At 55.0% G+C, this 16,201-nt stretch overlaps 1 protein-coding gene and 1 pseudogene across 1 annotated transcript; one reads left to right on the forward strand and one right to left on the reverse strand.

Annotated features, from left to right (window-relative positions):
- Positions 1 to 6,080: 6,080 nt before the first annotated feature.
- LOC112135149 (barrier-to-autointegration factor-like) lies at positions 6,081 to 14,638 on the reverse strand (annotated as a pseudogene).
- Positions 13,359 to 15,887, forward strand: PRAP1 (proline rich acidic protein 1). Its single transcript, XM_024253542.2, has 4 exons — positions 13,359 to 13,485; positions 14,583 to 14,635; positions 15,214 to 15,347; positions 15,454 to 15,887. Exons 1-4 carry the CDS (start codon positions 13,363 to 13,365, stop codon positions 15,642 to 15,644), a joined length of 501 nt encoding a protein of 166 aa, XP_024109310.2. The 5' UTR covers positions 13,359 to 13,362; the 3' UTR covers positions 15,645 to 15,887.
- Positions 15,888 to 16,201: the final 314 nt, after the last annotated feature.

Here is a 16,201-nt window from a genome sequence, read left to right on the forward strand (position 1 = left end):
CACCTCACACACACACCTGACATATACCCCAGAAACACACCTCACACACCAGACACACCCCTGACACCCACCCCGGAAACACACACCTCACACACCAGACACCCAAACACACCTCACACACCCCTGACACACCCCACACCTGACACACACCTGATCCACACCCCAGAAACACACCTTAAACAGCAGACACACCCAAACATACCCCACACACACCTAACACACCTGATACCCACCTGACACATACCCCAGAAACACACACCACACACCCAAACACACTCACCTCAAACACATCCCTGGCACACACACACCACACACCTGATATACACACACCTGACCCACACCCCAGACACACACCTGACACACATCCCAGAAATACACACCTCACACACCAGACACACCCAAACACGCACCTCACACACACGCCACACACCCCTCAGACACACGCCTCACACACCAGCCATACACACATCACACACACATCTCTCACACACACCCCAACACACACCTCACACACACCTCACACACGCTCTTGACCCATACAGTTCACACACACCAGACACACCCAAACACACACACCTCACACACCCCAGACACACCCACACACGCCCCAACACACACCTGACACCAGTCACCCAGGAAACACATACGCTTCACACACACCACACATCCAAACACACACCACACACACCCCAAACACCAGACACACAACCACACATACACCCAAACACCCTAGACACACAAACACCCCAGACACACATACCTCACATCAGACACCCAGACACCACATACCCAACACACCTCACATATACCCTAGACACACCAGAAACACACACCTACCACACACACACCAGACACACCCCCCGCAGACCTGACACACCACACCTGACACAAACCCCAGACACACCTCACACACCAAAACACCCTAGACACACATCCCAAACACTGGACACACACCTCACACACAGACACTAGACACACCCCCATACACACCTCACAGACACCCCAGACACAGGCCACACATACCTCACACCACATACCTGACACATACATGATACACACCCAACACACATAGACACACCCTAGACTCACACCCCGGATGCACACCACAAACACCCCCCAGACACTCACACCTCACAAATGCACCCCACATACCCCTTACACACCAGACACACCTCCCACACACCTGACATGCACACCCCAAACACCTCACACATCCCAGACACACACACACCTCACACACATGCCTGAAACACACACCAGATACACACCCCAGACACACACACCCCATGCACACCTCACACATGCATCAGACACACACACCCCAGATACACACCTCACAAACGCACCAGACACACACCCCCAGACCTACACACCTGAAACAACCCTCACACACCTAACACACACCCTCACACACCTAACACACACACCCCTCACACATCCCAGACACACACACCTCACACAAACACTCCACATACCTCAGGCAAACACACCCCAGACACACGCATGCTGGACACATGCATCTCACATGCACATACACCCTCACACACCTCACACACACACCAGCCACACATGCCTGACATATACTCGACACACACATCCCTTACACGCTCCAGACACACACACCTGATGTACAACTCACACACACTTCACACATGCACACCTGACACATGTATCCCTGACCTGCGCACACACCCTTCACACATACACCCTAGACACACCCTGGATCCACACACTCTTGACACACACCCTAGACACTGACACTCCCACACACAAACCCCTGACACACAACCCAGACACCTCCAAACACTCCCCTCACACATATATCCCAGATGCACACACACTCCTGACACATGCACCTGATGCACCCTCCCACACAGGTGGCACACATTCCTCACACACACCTGACACACACCTGACAGACATACCTGTCACCCCAGCAGACACCTGACACACTCAAAACACCTCTCACACCTGACACACATCACACAAACATTTCACATACCTCACACACCTGACACACAGCCCTCACGCACACCTCACACATACCTCACACATATATACACACCACAAAACATTTCATACTTCACACACACCTGACACACCTCATAACACACACCTGACATGCACACCTCACAACTCACATATCTGACACACACGTGACACATACATCACACACACCTGACATGCACTCACAAACACATCACACACCCACACACTTTACACACATCTCACACACCTGACATACACATGTGACACACACATCTCACACATACACATCCTCACGCACACGCACACACGCTCGCCGCCTCACTGTGCAGGGGGAGGTGCCCTGGCCAGCTCAACCCTGTCTGCTCCTTGGTCTGGGGACCCCCAGGGTCTCCAGGTGGATCTTGGGTGGGTGCTTAGACTCCCCCGTCCCCTCCGCCTTTGTGCTGGGTCAGACCCAGCTGGGTTTGGCTCCCACTCACCCTGAGGATGGCCCTGGCGCCTGTATGGTGCCCAGCACACAGAAGGCGCTCCATAGGCGTTTGCCTGAGTGCGGCTCCCAGCTGTGGGTGGTCAGCAGTAACAGGAGCATGCTTTGGTGGTGCCTTCGTTTTCATTGCTAAACCGTAACCCATCGTTCCCGCTGTTAACTCATGGACACACCGCGTTTCCTCCACGCTGAACGGTAACACATTGCTACCTCTGTTACCGCGTTTCATCCACGCTGAACGGTAACATGTTGCTACCTCTGTTACCACGTTTCATCCACGCTGAACGGTAACCCGTTGTTACTGCTGTCTTTTTGTTTTGTTGTGTTTTGTTTTGTTTTTTTGAGACGGAGCCTCAGTCTGTCGCCCAGGCTGGAGGGCAGTGGCGCAATCTTGGCTCACTGCAAGCTCCGCCTCCTGGGTTCATGCCTTTCTCCTGCCTCAGCCTCCCGAGTAGCTGGGACTACAGGCACCCGCCACCAAGCCCGGCTAAACTTTTTTTTGTATTTTTAGTAGAGAGGGGTTTCACCATGTTAGCCAGGATGGTCTCGATCTCCTGACCTCGTGATCCGCCTGCCTCGGCCTCCCAAAGTGCTGAGATTATAGGCGTGAGCCACCGTGCCTGGCCTGTTTTGTTTTGTTTTTTTTAACAGGAGTTTTGCTCTTGTTGCCCAGGCTGGAGTGCAATGGCACGTTCTCGGCTCACCGCAACCTCTGCCTCCGGGGTTCAAGCGATTCTCCTGCCTGAGCCTCCTGAGTAGCTGAGATTATGGGCGTGTGCCATCACACCTGGCTAATTTTTGTATCTTTAGTAGAGACAGGGTTTCACCATGTTGGCCAGGCTGGTCTCAGACTCCTGACCTCAGGTGATCCGCCTGCCTTGGCCTCCCAAAGTGCTGTGATTACAGACGTGAGCCACCATGCCCGGCCATTATTGCTGTTAACCCATGGATTCTCCAGGTTTCATCCATTCATCCGTATGAACTGTCTCCAGTTTGTCAGCTGCTTATAATGTTGTGATGAACGTTCTTATTCCAATCTTGGTGGACGCGTGCTTTCATTTCTCTTGGGTAGATACTGAAGAGTGGAATTGCCAAATTTGATGGAAAGTTGACATTTAACTTTTAAAGAAAATGCTAAAATGTGTTTTTCCAAAGTGGCCACACCATGTGACATTCCCACCAGCAGTATAAGAGGGTTCCAGTTTTTCCACATCCTCACCAACTCTTGATTTTTTTTTTTTTTTTTTTTTGAGACAGTCTCCCTCTGTCGCCAGGCTGGAGTGCAGTGGCGCGATCTTGGCTCACTGCAACCTCCACCTCCCGGGTTCAAACAATTCTCCTGCCTCAGGCACCCAAGTGGCTGGGACTATAGGCTCGTGCCACCATGCCTGGCTAATTTTTGTATTTTTGGTAAAGATGGGGTTTCACCATGTTGGCCGGGATGGTCTCAACCCACCTCGGCCTCCTAAAGTGCTGGGATGACAGGCGTGAGCCACCATGCCCAGCAACCAACTCTTGATCCTTGATTTTGTCTTTTTTGTGCTAGCCATCTGTCTTAGCTGAGGCTGCCATAACAAATTGCCCGAGACTGGGCAGCTTCAACAATGGAAATTCATGTTCTCACAGCAATGGTGGCTGAAGTCTGAGATGGAGCTGTCGGCAGGGTTGGAGGTGTCGGCAGGGATGGAGCTGTCAGCAGGGATGGAGCTGTCGGCAGGGTTGGCTCCTCCTGAGGCTGCTCCCTTGGTTTGTGGGTGGCCACACCTCCCCATGTCCTTACATGGTCTTCCCTTTGGCGTATCTGTGTGTCCTCATCTCTCCTTATAAGGACACCAGTCCTGTTGAATTAGGGTCCACCCTAATAACCTTGCTTTACCTTACTTACATCTTTAAAAACCCATCTCCAAATATCGTCACATTCTGAGGGGTTAGGACATCAAAGTATGAATTTAGGGGGCACACAGCCCATAACACCGTCCTATAGGAGTGTAGCTGTGGCTTGAGTCCACGTCACCCTAATGATGTCAATGTATGAATTTAGAGGGGACACATAATGCCGTCCTATGGGACTGTAGCTGTGGCTTGAGTCCACATCACGCTAATGATGTCAACGTATGAATTTAGAGGGGACACAGCCCGTAACACCGTCCTATAGGAGTGTAGCTGTGGCTTGAGTCCACGTCACCCTAGTGACAAGTGGTGCTGAACATCTTCTCAGGGTGGAGTCACCATTTGTAAATCATCTATAGTGAAATGTCTGTGCAAATGTTTTGAATATTTTTCAGTTGGGTTGTTTGTCTTTTTATTGCTGAGTTGTAAGGGTTCTTTTTATATTCTGGGTATAAGTCCTTTTCTTTCTTTCTTTTTTTTTTAGTTTTATTATTATTTTTTTGAGATGGAGTCTCGCTCTGTCAACCAGGCTGGAGTGCAGTGGTGTAGTCTCATCTCATTGCAACCTCTGCCTCCCGGGTTCAAGCGATTCTCCTGCCTCAGCCTCCCTAGTAGCTGGGGCTATAGGCACCTGCCACCACACCCAGCTAATTTTTGTATTTTTAGTAGAGATGGGGTTTCACTATTTTGGCCAGGCTGGTCTCGAACTCCTGACCTCGAGTGATCCGCCCACCTCGGCTTCCCAAAGTGCTGGAATTACAGGCGTGAGCCACTGCACCGGCCCTTTATTTTTAATTTTTAAAAAGTTTTAATTATTATGGGTACATAATAGGTATATATATCTATGGTGTACATGAATGCCACGTGTAATGATCAAACCAGGATAATTGGGGTATCCATAACCCCAAGAATGCATCATTTCTTTGTGCTAACATTCGAATTCCACTCTTTTTGTTAATTTAAAACATACAACAGGCTAGTCACAGCGGCTCACACCTGTGGTCCCAGCACTTTGGGAGGCCTGAGTGGGAGAATTGCTTGAGCCCAGGAGTTCGAGACCAGCCTGGGGACCTCGTCTCATTTTACTAAAGACTAGATGTTTTAGATAATATATTGCAAGCATTTTGAGTTCTGATATTTTCTCCCAAGAGTTGTTGTTGCTGTTTTGTTGAAATCTGTGGACTTTGTTTCCCTTGTAGCACGTGGCCTGGTATCTCTGCCCAGTTTTTTTAAGCCTATCTTCCTTGAGTCACACTGGACTGTGTAGTTGGAGGCTGTGATCACAGACCTCAGGCTGCGGGACCCACTCTGCTGGTATCTCAAGGGTGGGCCGGGGACCACGCTCTGTGTGGATGCAGTTTTTAAGGCGCCCGGCCCTTACTTCCCACCGGGTGTCTCCCGTCTCCTGAGTGTGAATGCACAGACTTGTGTTGGGCCTGAGGGATGGGGAGGTCAGCTGGGACCGTGTGGGAACCTGAGGAGGTTTCCTATGCCTTTCTCAATCCAGACCTGATCTCCCCATTCAATTTGGGCTGGCCTGCCAATCACTGCTCATAATTTCCTTGGGGACCCCAGTTCCCTGAGCCACTGGCCTTCTGCTGCCTCCCCTGTGGAGCCACTTGGCCACTGAGGGGTGGGTGGGGGTGTAACTGCCCAACAGGCTCATTCTGCTTTTGCTGCCCAGAGAGAGCCGATTTATCAAGACAGAGAGAAATTGCAACAGAGAGAGTTTAATTCACGCAGAGCCGGCTGAATGGGAGGCTGGAGTTTTATTACTACTCAAATTTTAAAGGATAATTTGGTGGGTAGGGGTTGGGAAGCAGGGAGTGCTGATCGGTTGGGTTGCAGATGAAATCACAGGGAGTCGAATCTGTCCTCTTGCGCTGAGTTGCTTCCTGAGTGGGGGCCACAAGAACAGGTGAGCCAGTTCATGGATCTGGGTGGCACCAGCTGTTCCACCAAGTTCAGAGTCCGAAGAATGTCTCGAGCACCAATCTTAGGATTTACAATAGTGATGTTTTCCCTAAGAATAATTGGGGAGGCTTAGAATCTTGTGGCCTCCAGCTGCCTGACTCCTAAACCATAATTTCTTTTTTATTTTTATTTTTCATGAAAGCCGCTGACTTTCTTGATCTAAAAAACTTTACAAGGACAGTGACTGTTCTGCCAAAAAAGGAGCCAAATAGTATCAAATGGACTGAAAGTGAGGGTAGGGGTGAGGGACGGGCCAGAAATCCATTCAGGAAAGCTGGAAGTGAGGGTGGGGGTGAGGGACGGGCCAGGAATCCATTCAGGAAAGCTGGAAGTGAGGGTGGGGGTGAGGGACGGGCCAGGAATCCATTCAGGAAAGCTGGTAACCGTCACCAGGGAACTGGCAAGTGAAAAAGGAAGGGGGAGGCATACGAGTGAGAGTCCAAAAAAGCGGAAATGGTTAGGGGAGAAAACTCCCAAAAGACCCGGAGTGCGTCAGAGGCGAGTACGACGATAGCAATCTTCTCCTTTGTAGAGGACCGGGGAGGAGTCCCGACTCGGCTGCAAATTCTGGATGAGGGCTGGGGATTGAGAACTTCCCGGACAGCATCACAAGAAGGCATCTCATGCTCTCGAAGGCATCCAAAGTCCCGGGACTGCTTAGCGTTGGCACCACGAGTCCTTTGGCCATTGCTGGAACAGGTCTTCATCTTTCCTCAGCACCAGAAACTGGCCAAGGACAGCATAGGCCTTGTCAAAGCCCCTTTCCTCCAGTTTCTTGCCCAGGACTTCACCAATCTTGGCCAGACTCCCCCCGGCTTTTCCCCGATGGGCTCTGCCCTGAAGTCTCGGTGCTTTTGGGAGGTTGGCATCTTGATCAGGCTTAATCGGCAACTTCAGTTCCCGTAACGGTTCCTTCCACCACCAGGCCGCTCCTGCCGATACCTCAAGCCACTAGAAGTTTCCTAAACCATAATTTCTAATTTTGTGGCTAATTTGTTAGTTTTGCAAAGGGAGTCTGGTCCCTAGGCAAGAAGGGGGTTTGTTCAGGAAGGGGCTGTTTTCATGTTTGTCTCAACATTAAACTATAAACTCAGATCCTCCCAAAGTTGGTGCGACCTACACCCAGGAATGAACAAGGACAGGTTGGAGGTTAGAAGCAAGGTGGAGTCGGTCAGGTCAGATTCACTATCATAGTTTTCGCAAAGGTGGTTTCAGGAGCAGCCCCAGGCAAGAAGGCCACAGGAACATCTGTTCTCATCCAAGCCCAGCGGCTTCTTCAGGTGACTGACTACTCCTCAATAGCTCAGACGCTGTGGGTCACGTTGGAAATTGCTGAGTTGGCCTTTCTTGAGGGCCCTCACTCCACCCCCTTGGAAGCACTGCCTCCACTTGTGTCTGAGCATGCAGCTCCGAGAGGAACCATACCCTGCAGGCCAGCGGGCTCAGAGCCCCCAACAGTAGTTGCCCACTGGGGGTTGTTGAGGAAAAGAGTAAAACCCTGTAAAATACTTGGAGAGTGATTCTGAGCCAAATATGAGTGACGGAAGGCCCAAGATGCCATCCCAGGAGATCCTGAGAACATGTGTGGCCCGAGGGGGTTGGGGTGCAGCTGGTTTGATACATGCTTGGGACACAAGACATCACTCAGTACATGGGAGATGTATGTGGGTTTGGTCCAGAAAGGCAGCGGGTGTCCAGGTCATTGGCGGATTCAGTAGTTTTCCAACTGACAATTGGTCAAAAGAGTTAAGTTATTGTCTAAAGACCTAGAATCAATAGAAGGGAAAGTCAGGGTTAAGGTAAGGCGTTGTGGAGACCAAGTTCATGCAGATAAAATCAATAAAAGGGATTATTTCTTGTCAGACTTAAAGAGTCTGTTCTATCAGTCTTAAGGTCTCTGTTTTAATGTTAAAGCTGGTCAGTTTTGCCTGATTTCCAAAAGAAGGTGGGTACAATGAGGCCTGTCTGACCCCCACTTCCCACTATGGCCTGAACTAGTTTTCAGGTTAACGGTGGAATGCCCTGGGCCTAGAGAGGGTCCATTAGTCGGGTGGGGTCAGGTGGAGATTGGAATTGTGTTTTTGTTTTACAGGGTGTGCCAGGGACGGCTAAAGAAGGTGGTCAGGGCCGGGCGCGGTGGCTCGTGCCTGTAATTCCAGCACTTTGGGAGCCCGAGGCAGGCGGATCACTTAGGTCAGGAGTTCGAGACCAGCCTGGGCAACATGGCGAAACTCGTCTCTATTAAAAATACAAAAATTAGCTGGGCGTGGTGGTGCACACCTGTAGTCCCAGCTACTCAGGAGGCTGAGGCAGGAGAATCACTTGAACCTGGGAGGCGGAGCTTGCAGTGAGCCGAGATCGCACCACTGCACTCCAGCCTGGGTGACAGAGTGAGACTCTGTCTCAAAAAAAATTAAAAAATAAAAAAGGCAATCAGGGCACTGGGCCCTGTGGAGCAGGCCCTGGCCACACAGCGTGCAAGACTCCTCAGGCTGGTGTGCCCAGTAAGGAAGGACCGGAGGGAGCGCCTGGCAGGGGTGGGGAAGGTGGTGGGATTGGGGGTGAGGGTTCCACAGTGGTGGAGCTGAGCTGGCCCGGAGGCGCCACTGCAGGTGGTGGGCAGGGGCAGGTGTGACAGGCAGGTGGGGTGGGGCTGGATGAGGGATTTGTCACGCCCACCTGAGGAAGGAGGTGCTTCAGCTGAGCTGGGGACAGCCGCCCAAGCTGCCTTGGCTGTGAGCGCGGTTCTGCCCTCCTTACAAGCAGGTTTTTTGTTGTTGTTTTGTTTTGTTTTTTGATAGAGTTTCTCTCTTTGTTGCCCAGGCTGGACTGCAGTGGCGCAGTCTTGGCTCACTGCAACCTCTGCCTCCCAGGTTCAAGTGATTCTCCTGCCTCAGCCTCCTGAGTAGCTGGAATTACAGGAGCCCACCACCACGCCTAGTGAATTTTTTTTATTTTTAGTAGAGACGGAGTTTCACTATGTTGGCCAGGCTGGTCTCAATCTCCTGACTTCAGGTGATTCACCTGCCTCAGCCTCCCAAAGTGCTGGGATTACAGGTGTGAGCCACCCCGCCCGGCCAACAAGCAGGTTTTTAAAGGCAAATTTCTTCTTCAGTCAGGTGTGGCAGGCCCTGAGCGGGCAGCTGGGTGTCCCCACTCAGATCCAGGCCCGAGTGGGCTGGGCGGCTGCAGAGCCAGTCACCTGAGCTACCCAGGGTGGGATCCCTGGCCCTGACCTCTGTCCTGACACACCCCAGGCGGCAGCAATAAAGCCCCAAGCAGCCTGGGCCTGGGCATGAGGAGCTGGGCCAGGTGCCAGATACTGGGATCAGCCACTGCAGCTCCCTGAGCACTCTCTACACAGAGACGCGGACCCCAGACATGAGGAGGTAATGCCACCATCCCTGAGCCCCAATCCCCACCCCACCCAAACCTGGAGGCCTGGCCCTTAGCCAGAGGGGGCCCAGCTCTGCTGCGCTCCAGGGGGCCTGGTTCAGGGGAGTGTGAGGGTGGGAGGGAGAAGGAGGGGCCCTCCGAGGGTCTGGGGTCTCCAGCAGGCTCCACCTCCTCTGTGGCCCCGCGTGCACGAGACCGTGCCTTGCCCCTTGGTTCCCCTGGCCTGGTGGAGAATCACCCAGGGACCCCCACCCGGAACAAGGAAGGGGGAGGTGCCAGGCTGAAACCAGCAGGCCTGTGACTGCCCAAAAGGAAGGGGGCTGGGGGCAGGGAGGGGCTGGGGCGCAAGAGCCAGGGGCTGCCCTGACGTGGTGTCACCCTGGGAGCTGTGATTTGGAGCTCAGGGAAACACCCGGGCTCCCGCTGGACCCTGGAATCAGAGGCTGCCTTCCTTCTGTGGGGGTGTCCGTCTTCCCCCTCCTTGTGTGGGGGACCCCTCTCCCCCCTTCTATGGAGGTGTCCTCCTCCTCTTCTCCCTCCTCTAAGCCAGGGCCCTCCCTGCCCCCCTCTCCTGGTGTTTCTCCCTTGTAAAGAGGTGGCCTCTGGGTGGCTTGGGGACCCTTTGGTGCCCAGAGCTGTTTGCCTGGAGAGGGGACCCACAGGGATCCCACAGCCAGGCTGCTTGGCAGTCACCACCGACCACCTTTCTAGGAGCTACCGTGGCCCGAATCCCGGGCCCCAGGCTGTGTGTCATGGGGGGTGGGCTCCAGGGGTGGCCCAGGCAGCACGGCAGCGAGAGTGGGGTCCAATACCCGGACAAGAGCCCCTGCCCAGCATCAGAACCAGCTGGGGGTCCTGAGGACAAGCAGGGCCCCCAAACCAGACCAGGCCAGGCCCCGGCCCCCGGCTGTCCGGGGCACCCCCCTGCCCTTTGACCTCCCACTGTGGCTGAGTCACCCAGAGAAGGGGCAAAGGTCCCTGTGGAGCTGCAATCCAGGCCTGCAGGGCATCCCAGACACTGATTCTTCTACCTCAGCAGGAGTAGCTGCAATTACAGGTGTGTGACACCACCCCCAGCTAAGTTTTTTTGTTTTTTTGTTTTTTTTTTTTTGAGACAGAGTGTCTCGCTCTGTCGCCCAGCCTGGAGTGCAATGGCGCCATCTTGGCTCACTGCAACCTCCACCTCCCAAGTAGCTGGGATTACAGGCACCTGCCACCATGCCCGGCTAATTTTTTTTTTTTTTTGTATTTTTAGTAGAAACAAGGTTTCACCATATTGGCCGGGCTGGTTTCGAATGCCTAACCTCAAGTGATTCGTTGCCTCAGCCTCCCAAAGTGCTGGGATTACAGGTGTGAGTCACCGCGCCCAGGCAGTTTCATATTTTTAGTAGAGACGGAGTTTTGCCATGTTGGCCAGGCTGGTCTCAAACTCCTGACCTCAGGTGATCTGCCCACCTTGGCCTCCCAAAGTGCTGGGATTATGGGTGTGAACCACCGCACCCAGCCCCAGACACCCTTGACCGTAGCCCTGCTGAGCCCTGTGCAGACCCAGAGCCCCGCCCCACCCCAAGACCACCCCACCCTGACAGATGGAAGCCTCCCCTGCAGGGCCCTGAAGAGACAAATCTGCACCACACCACACATGCATGCACACACACACTCCCAAACCCTTACACTCTACACCACACACACACCCGCAAACCCTTATGCTCCACCCCACACACAACATACATACACATCCAACACATACACACATGCACACACACACATGCACACAGCACACACCCACCCCCAAACCCTCACACTCCACACCAGACAACGTATGCATCCAACACACATGCACACACCCACAGGCATGCACACAGCACACACCCACCCCCAAACCCTCACATTCCACACAACACAAAACATACACACGTATCCAACACAAACACATGCACACGCACGCACACACACACACGCACAAAGCACACACCCACCCCCAAACCCTCATGCTCCACCCCACACACAACATACATATGCATCCAACACACACACGCACACACACAAACACATGCACATAGCTCACACCCACCCCCAAACCCTCACACTCCACCCCACCCACAACATACCCATCCAACACACACACACATGCACACACACACGCACACGTACACATGCACACACATATACGCATGCACACAGCACACACCCATCCCCAAACCCTCACATTCTACACAACACCAAACATACACACGCGTCCAACACAAACACCTGCACACACATGCACACACACACGCATGCACACAGCACACACCCACCCCCAAACCCTCACACTCCACACAACACACAACATACACACACATCCAACACACACACATGCACACACACGAACACGCATGCGCACAGCAAACACACACCCCTAAACCCTCACACTCCATGCCACACAACATACGCATCCAACACACACACAAGCACAAGCACGCACACACATGCACACACATACACGCATGCACACAGCACACACATCCCCAAACCCTCACACTCCACACCACACAAAACATACACCTTCATCCACTACACACACACACCACACACTCCCCAAACACAGAGAAGATACATGTGTATCTACCATGCACACTAATGCACACAGCACACACACACCCAAGCCTACACAATCCACACCACACACAGCATATGCATCCACCACACACACTCACAAACAACACACATAACATACACACACACACCCCCAAGCCCACACACTCCACACTCCACACAACATACACATCCGCTGCACACAAACACACATAACATACACACGCAGCACACACACACACTCAAGCCCACACACTCCACACCACACACAACGTACACACACATCCACCACACACACAAACACACATAACATACACAGCACATGCACCCCCAAACCCACACACTCCACACCACGCACAACATACACATCCACCACATACACTCAAGCACACAGTGCACACACACCCGAACACGACACCACCCACAGCATACATGCACACCCACCGTGCACATGGTCCACACCCACAAAACACACGTGCACAGACAACATATGCACACCCCCACCACATACACAAACACACACGTCCCGTGTCCAAACTGACCTGACACCCTGCCTGCCTGCCTAATGGTGCTGCCATTCACCCCTGAGCCCTCCAGCCGTGGCCCCGCAGCTCTGGGACACAGCAGGTGCCCTGCCTGCAGCAGTGTGCAACCTCGGGGCTCTGTGGGTGTGGGGCTGTGGGCCCCCGCTGCTCCATACCCACCCGTACCCACACCTGTGTGCAAGTATGTTCATGTGTGTCCCCACGTGGAGGGCGGCACAAAGGTGTGGCAGAACCTCTGGAGTTTCTGAGCCAACCACCAGTGCCTGCCACAGTGGGGTCTGCCCAGACTGTGGGGAGCAGAGTCTGGGGCTGGGGCTGTGGGCTCTGGCCTGAGGGGGGCTGGAGGCAGGTGGGCCTGGGGCTTCTCCCCGCTTTGTGCCTGCGTGTCTTGGCCCACGTGAGCAGAGTCCAGTAAAACTACCTGCGATCCCAAAGGAGGAACCCAGCCCGGGCCTCCCAGCTGCCCATCGGGGTGCTGCCTGGCGTTCAGGGGAGGCAGGACTGATGGCCGGGGTTGGCCCCTTCCCCTACCTCACACTTCCCTCTCTGGCCCCCCTCAGGCTCCTCATGGTCACCAGCCTGGTGGCTGTGCTGCTGTGGGAGGCAGGTGCGGCCCCAGCACCCAAGGTAGGTGTGAGATCCTCCCATCTGGCCAGCAACTCCAGTTGTCACCTTCTGCCCCTACAGCAGGGGATGTGGACAAAGGGCCCCTCTTCTGGCTTCAAATCCCAAGCTGGCCTAGGAGAGAGGCATGGGTACGCTCAGGACTCTTGATGCCTGTGCAGGCATGAGGAGGGGGCAGGCTTCCCTTCACTGGGGTCAGATGGACAGGCCTCAAGACACCCAGGTGGTCCGAGGTGGAGAAGATGCGGCCAGATGACACCCACGTGGTCCCAGGTGGAGAAGATGGGGCCAGATGACACCCACGTGGTCCCAGGTGGAGGAGGTGGGTCCAGATGAACCCACGTGACCCAGGCGGGTTGGATAATACCCGGATGATACCCCTTGATACTCACCTAGGCCTTGAAGGCCAGGTGTGCTAGTATCTCAGCTGCACCGTCTGTGCCGACATTGGTGTCCTCAGCCGGGACTATGCCTGGGGACGTGGCCTGTTCCCTGGCCCATGTCAAGGCCACACAGTCTTGCACACCTGGGATGGATCAGAGGAAGGAGGCCCACGCCTTCCTTGACCGGAGAGGCAGGAGCATGGGTACAGCCCCCAACGGTGCTGGTCCTCCCCTGGGGCCACCTGCTTTGCTCTCCTGTCTGTCCTTTGCCCTACTGAGGATGGCTGGGCTCAGAGCAGCTGACAACTAAGGTTAGCTGGGCTCAGAGTGGCTGACTGCCTTCTCTCGGCACCAGCCAGGAAGGGGTGGTGCAGACACAGCCCCAGCCAGTCACCGCGGAAACCAGCCAGTGCGCTGACGGCCGGAGTGGGGAGTGCTAGGTCAGGGATATGGTGCCAGGTTACATCCCAGTCCTGTGCCGCCCCAGACCTGGCCAGAATTCCAGGCCAGCTGGTCATCTGGGCACAGGCTGGCAGCCTGTCTCCTGGCTTGCGATCCCGACACCCGAGAGCGGCTCGCCCACTAGAGATGCTGGAGCTGCGCTGAGCTGGCCCTGCCCCCACTCCCTGCAGCCCCAGGTGGGCCTCGGAGCAACCTCTCCCCAGGTGTCCACCCGCATGGACTGTGGCCGAGCCCACACCTGTGATTCTCCCCCAGGTCCCTATCAAGATGCAAGTCAAACACCGGCTCTCAGAGCAGGACACAGAGAAGTAAGTTCCCCCAACCCCACCTCCCCACCACCCCCATTCCCTGAAGCTACAGCCCGTTCTGCTGGGCCCTTCCTGAACCTGGAGGGCACGGGGCGGATGCAGAGGGGAGCCCTGTCCAGCAGCTTTCGGAAGGAGGCGGCACTCCAGCCTCATGGGGATCTGTCGACAGTGCCCCATGCAGGGAGAAGAGAGCACAGCCTGAGGGCTTGGGGCTCCAGCGCGTCCCCCTACTCAGCCTCCCCACAGCCTCCAGGGCAGCTTGTGCTCCACAGCTGGTGGCTGCAGCTGGGGTGGCTCAGTCTTGGATCCTGAGGTTTCCCCACATCCTTGCCCTTGGGACGCTGCTCAACCAAGGCTCTGACCACTGCCCCCCACGCAGCAGCCCAGGGACATGGTGTGGAAGCCTGGCTGGGAGCACTGGGGGCCACTCATCACTGTGGCTCTTGAGAGAGAAGCTTGTCCTGGGGCTGCTGGTGGTGGGGGCTGGAGTGGCTGCCCTGGGATGGTGGGCACCCTCCTGCGGGGGTTCTGTCCACCTCCCCCACCTGCATGTGGACCTGACCAAACTGTGCCAGCAGGGCCTGGGGCGCCCGTGTGGTGGAGCCTCCGGAGAAGGACGCCCAGCTGGTGGTGCTGTTCCCCGTCCAGAAGCCGAAACTCTTGACCACTGAGAAGAAGCCACCAGTTCAGGGCAGGGGTCCCATCCTTCCAGGTGGGCACAAGGTCACAGCAGCAGAGTCCGCTCGTGGGGTTGACTTGGACAGACCAAGGGTCTTGGGAGAGAAACTGAGGCTATACTTTCATCTGCTTGTCCCTAGGCACCAAGGCCTGGGTGAAGACCGAGGACACCCTGGGCCGTGTCCTGAGTCCTGAGCCCGACCATGACAGCCTGCACCACCCTCCGCCTGAGGACCAGGGCGAGGAGAAGCCCCGGTTGTGGGTGATGCCAAATCGCCAGGTGCTGCTGGGACCGGAGGAAGACCAAGACCACATCTACCACCCCCAGTAGGGCTCCAGGGGCCATCACTGCCCCCACCCTGTCCCAAGGCCCAGGCTGTTGGGACTGGGACCCTCCCCACCCTGCCCCAGCTAGACAAATAAACCCCAGCAGGCCAGGCTCGGTGGCTCACGTCTGTAATCCCAGCACTTTTGGAGGCCGAGGCAGGTGGATCACCTGAAATCAGGAGTTCCAGACCAGCCTGGGCAACATGGTGAAACCCCGTCTCTACTAAGAATACAAAAATTAGCCGGGTATGGTGCCAGGTGCCTGTAATCCCAGCTACTTGGGAGGCTGAGGCAGGAGAATCGCTTGAGTCTGGGAGGTGGAGGTTGCATTGAGCTGAGATTGCGCCATTGCACTCCAGGCTGGGTGACAGAGCAAGACTCCGTCTCAATCAATCAATAAACCCCTGCAAACAGGTGGGAGGCCACATGCCCTGGAAGACTGGTGACCAGGGCCCAGCCTGCCCTGCCTAGGAGAATCAAGGGCTGCACAAGGCCCAGGTGACCCTTGGCTCCCAGAAGGTTGCCCTACCCCCAGGCCCTCCTCCTTGTATACCGGGATGG

The sequence above is a fragment of the Pongo abelii genome, chromosome 8 (assembly GCF_028885655.2).
Source record: "Pongo abelii isolate AG06213 chromosome 8, NHGRI_mPonAbe1-v2.0_pri, whole genome shotgun sequence".
In the NCBI taxonomy this organism is placed as follows: Eukaryota; Metazoa; Chordata; class Mammalia; order Primates; family Hominidae; genus Pongo; species Pongo abelii.

Excerpts from the sequence above, each read along its gene's own strand:
- PRAP1 (XM_024253542.2), top strand. The coding sequence starts at position 13,363 with ATGGCCGGGGTTGGCCCCTTCCCCTACCTCACACTTCCCTCTCTGGCC. Across the intron at positions 13,486-14,582 it reads GTGCGGCCCCAGCACCCAAG|GTCCCTATCAAGATGCAAGT; the intron begins GTAGGTGTGAGA and ends ATTCTCCCCCAG. Across the intron at positions 14,636-15,213 it reads TCAGAGCAGGACACAGAGAA|GGCCTGGGGCGCCCGTGTGG; the intron begins GTAAGTTCCCCC and ends CTGTGCCAGCAG.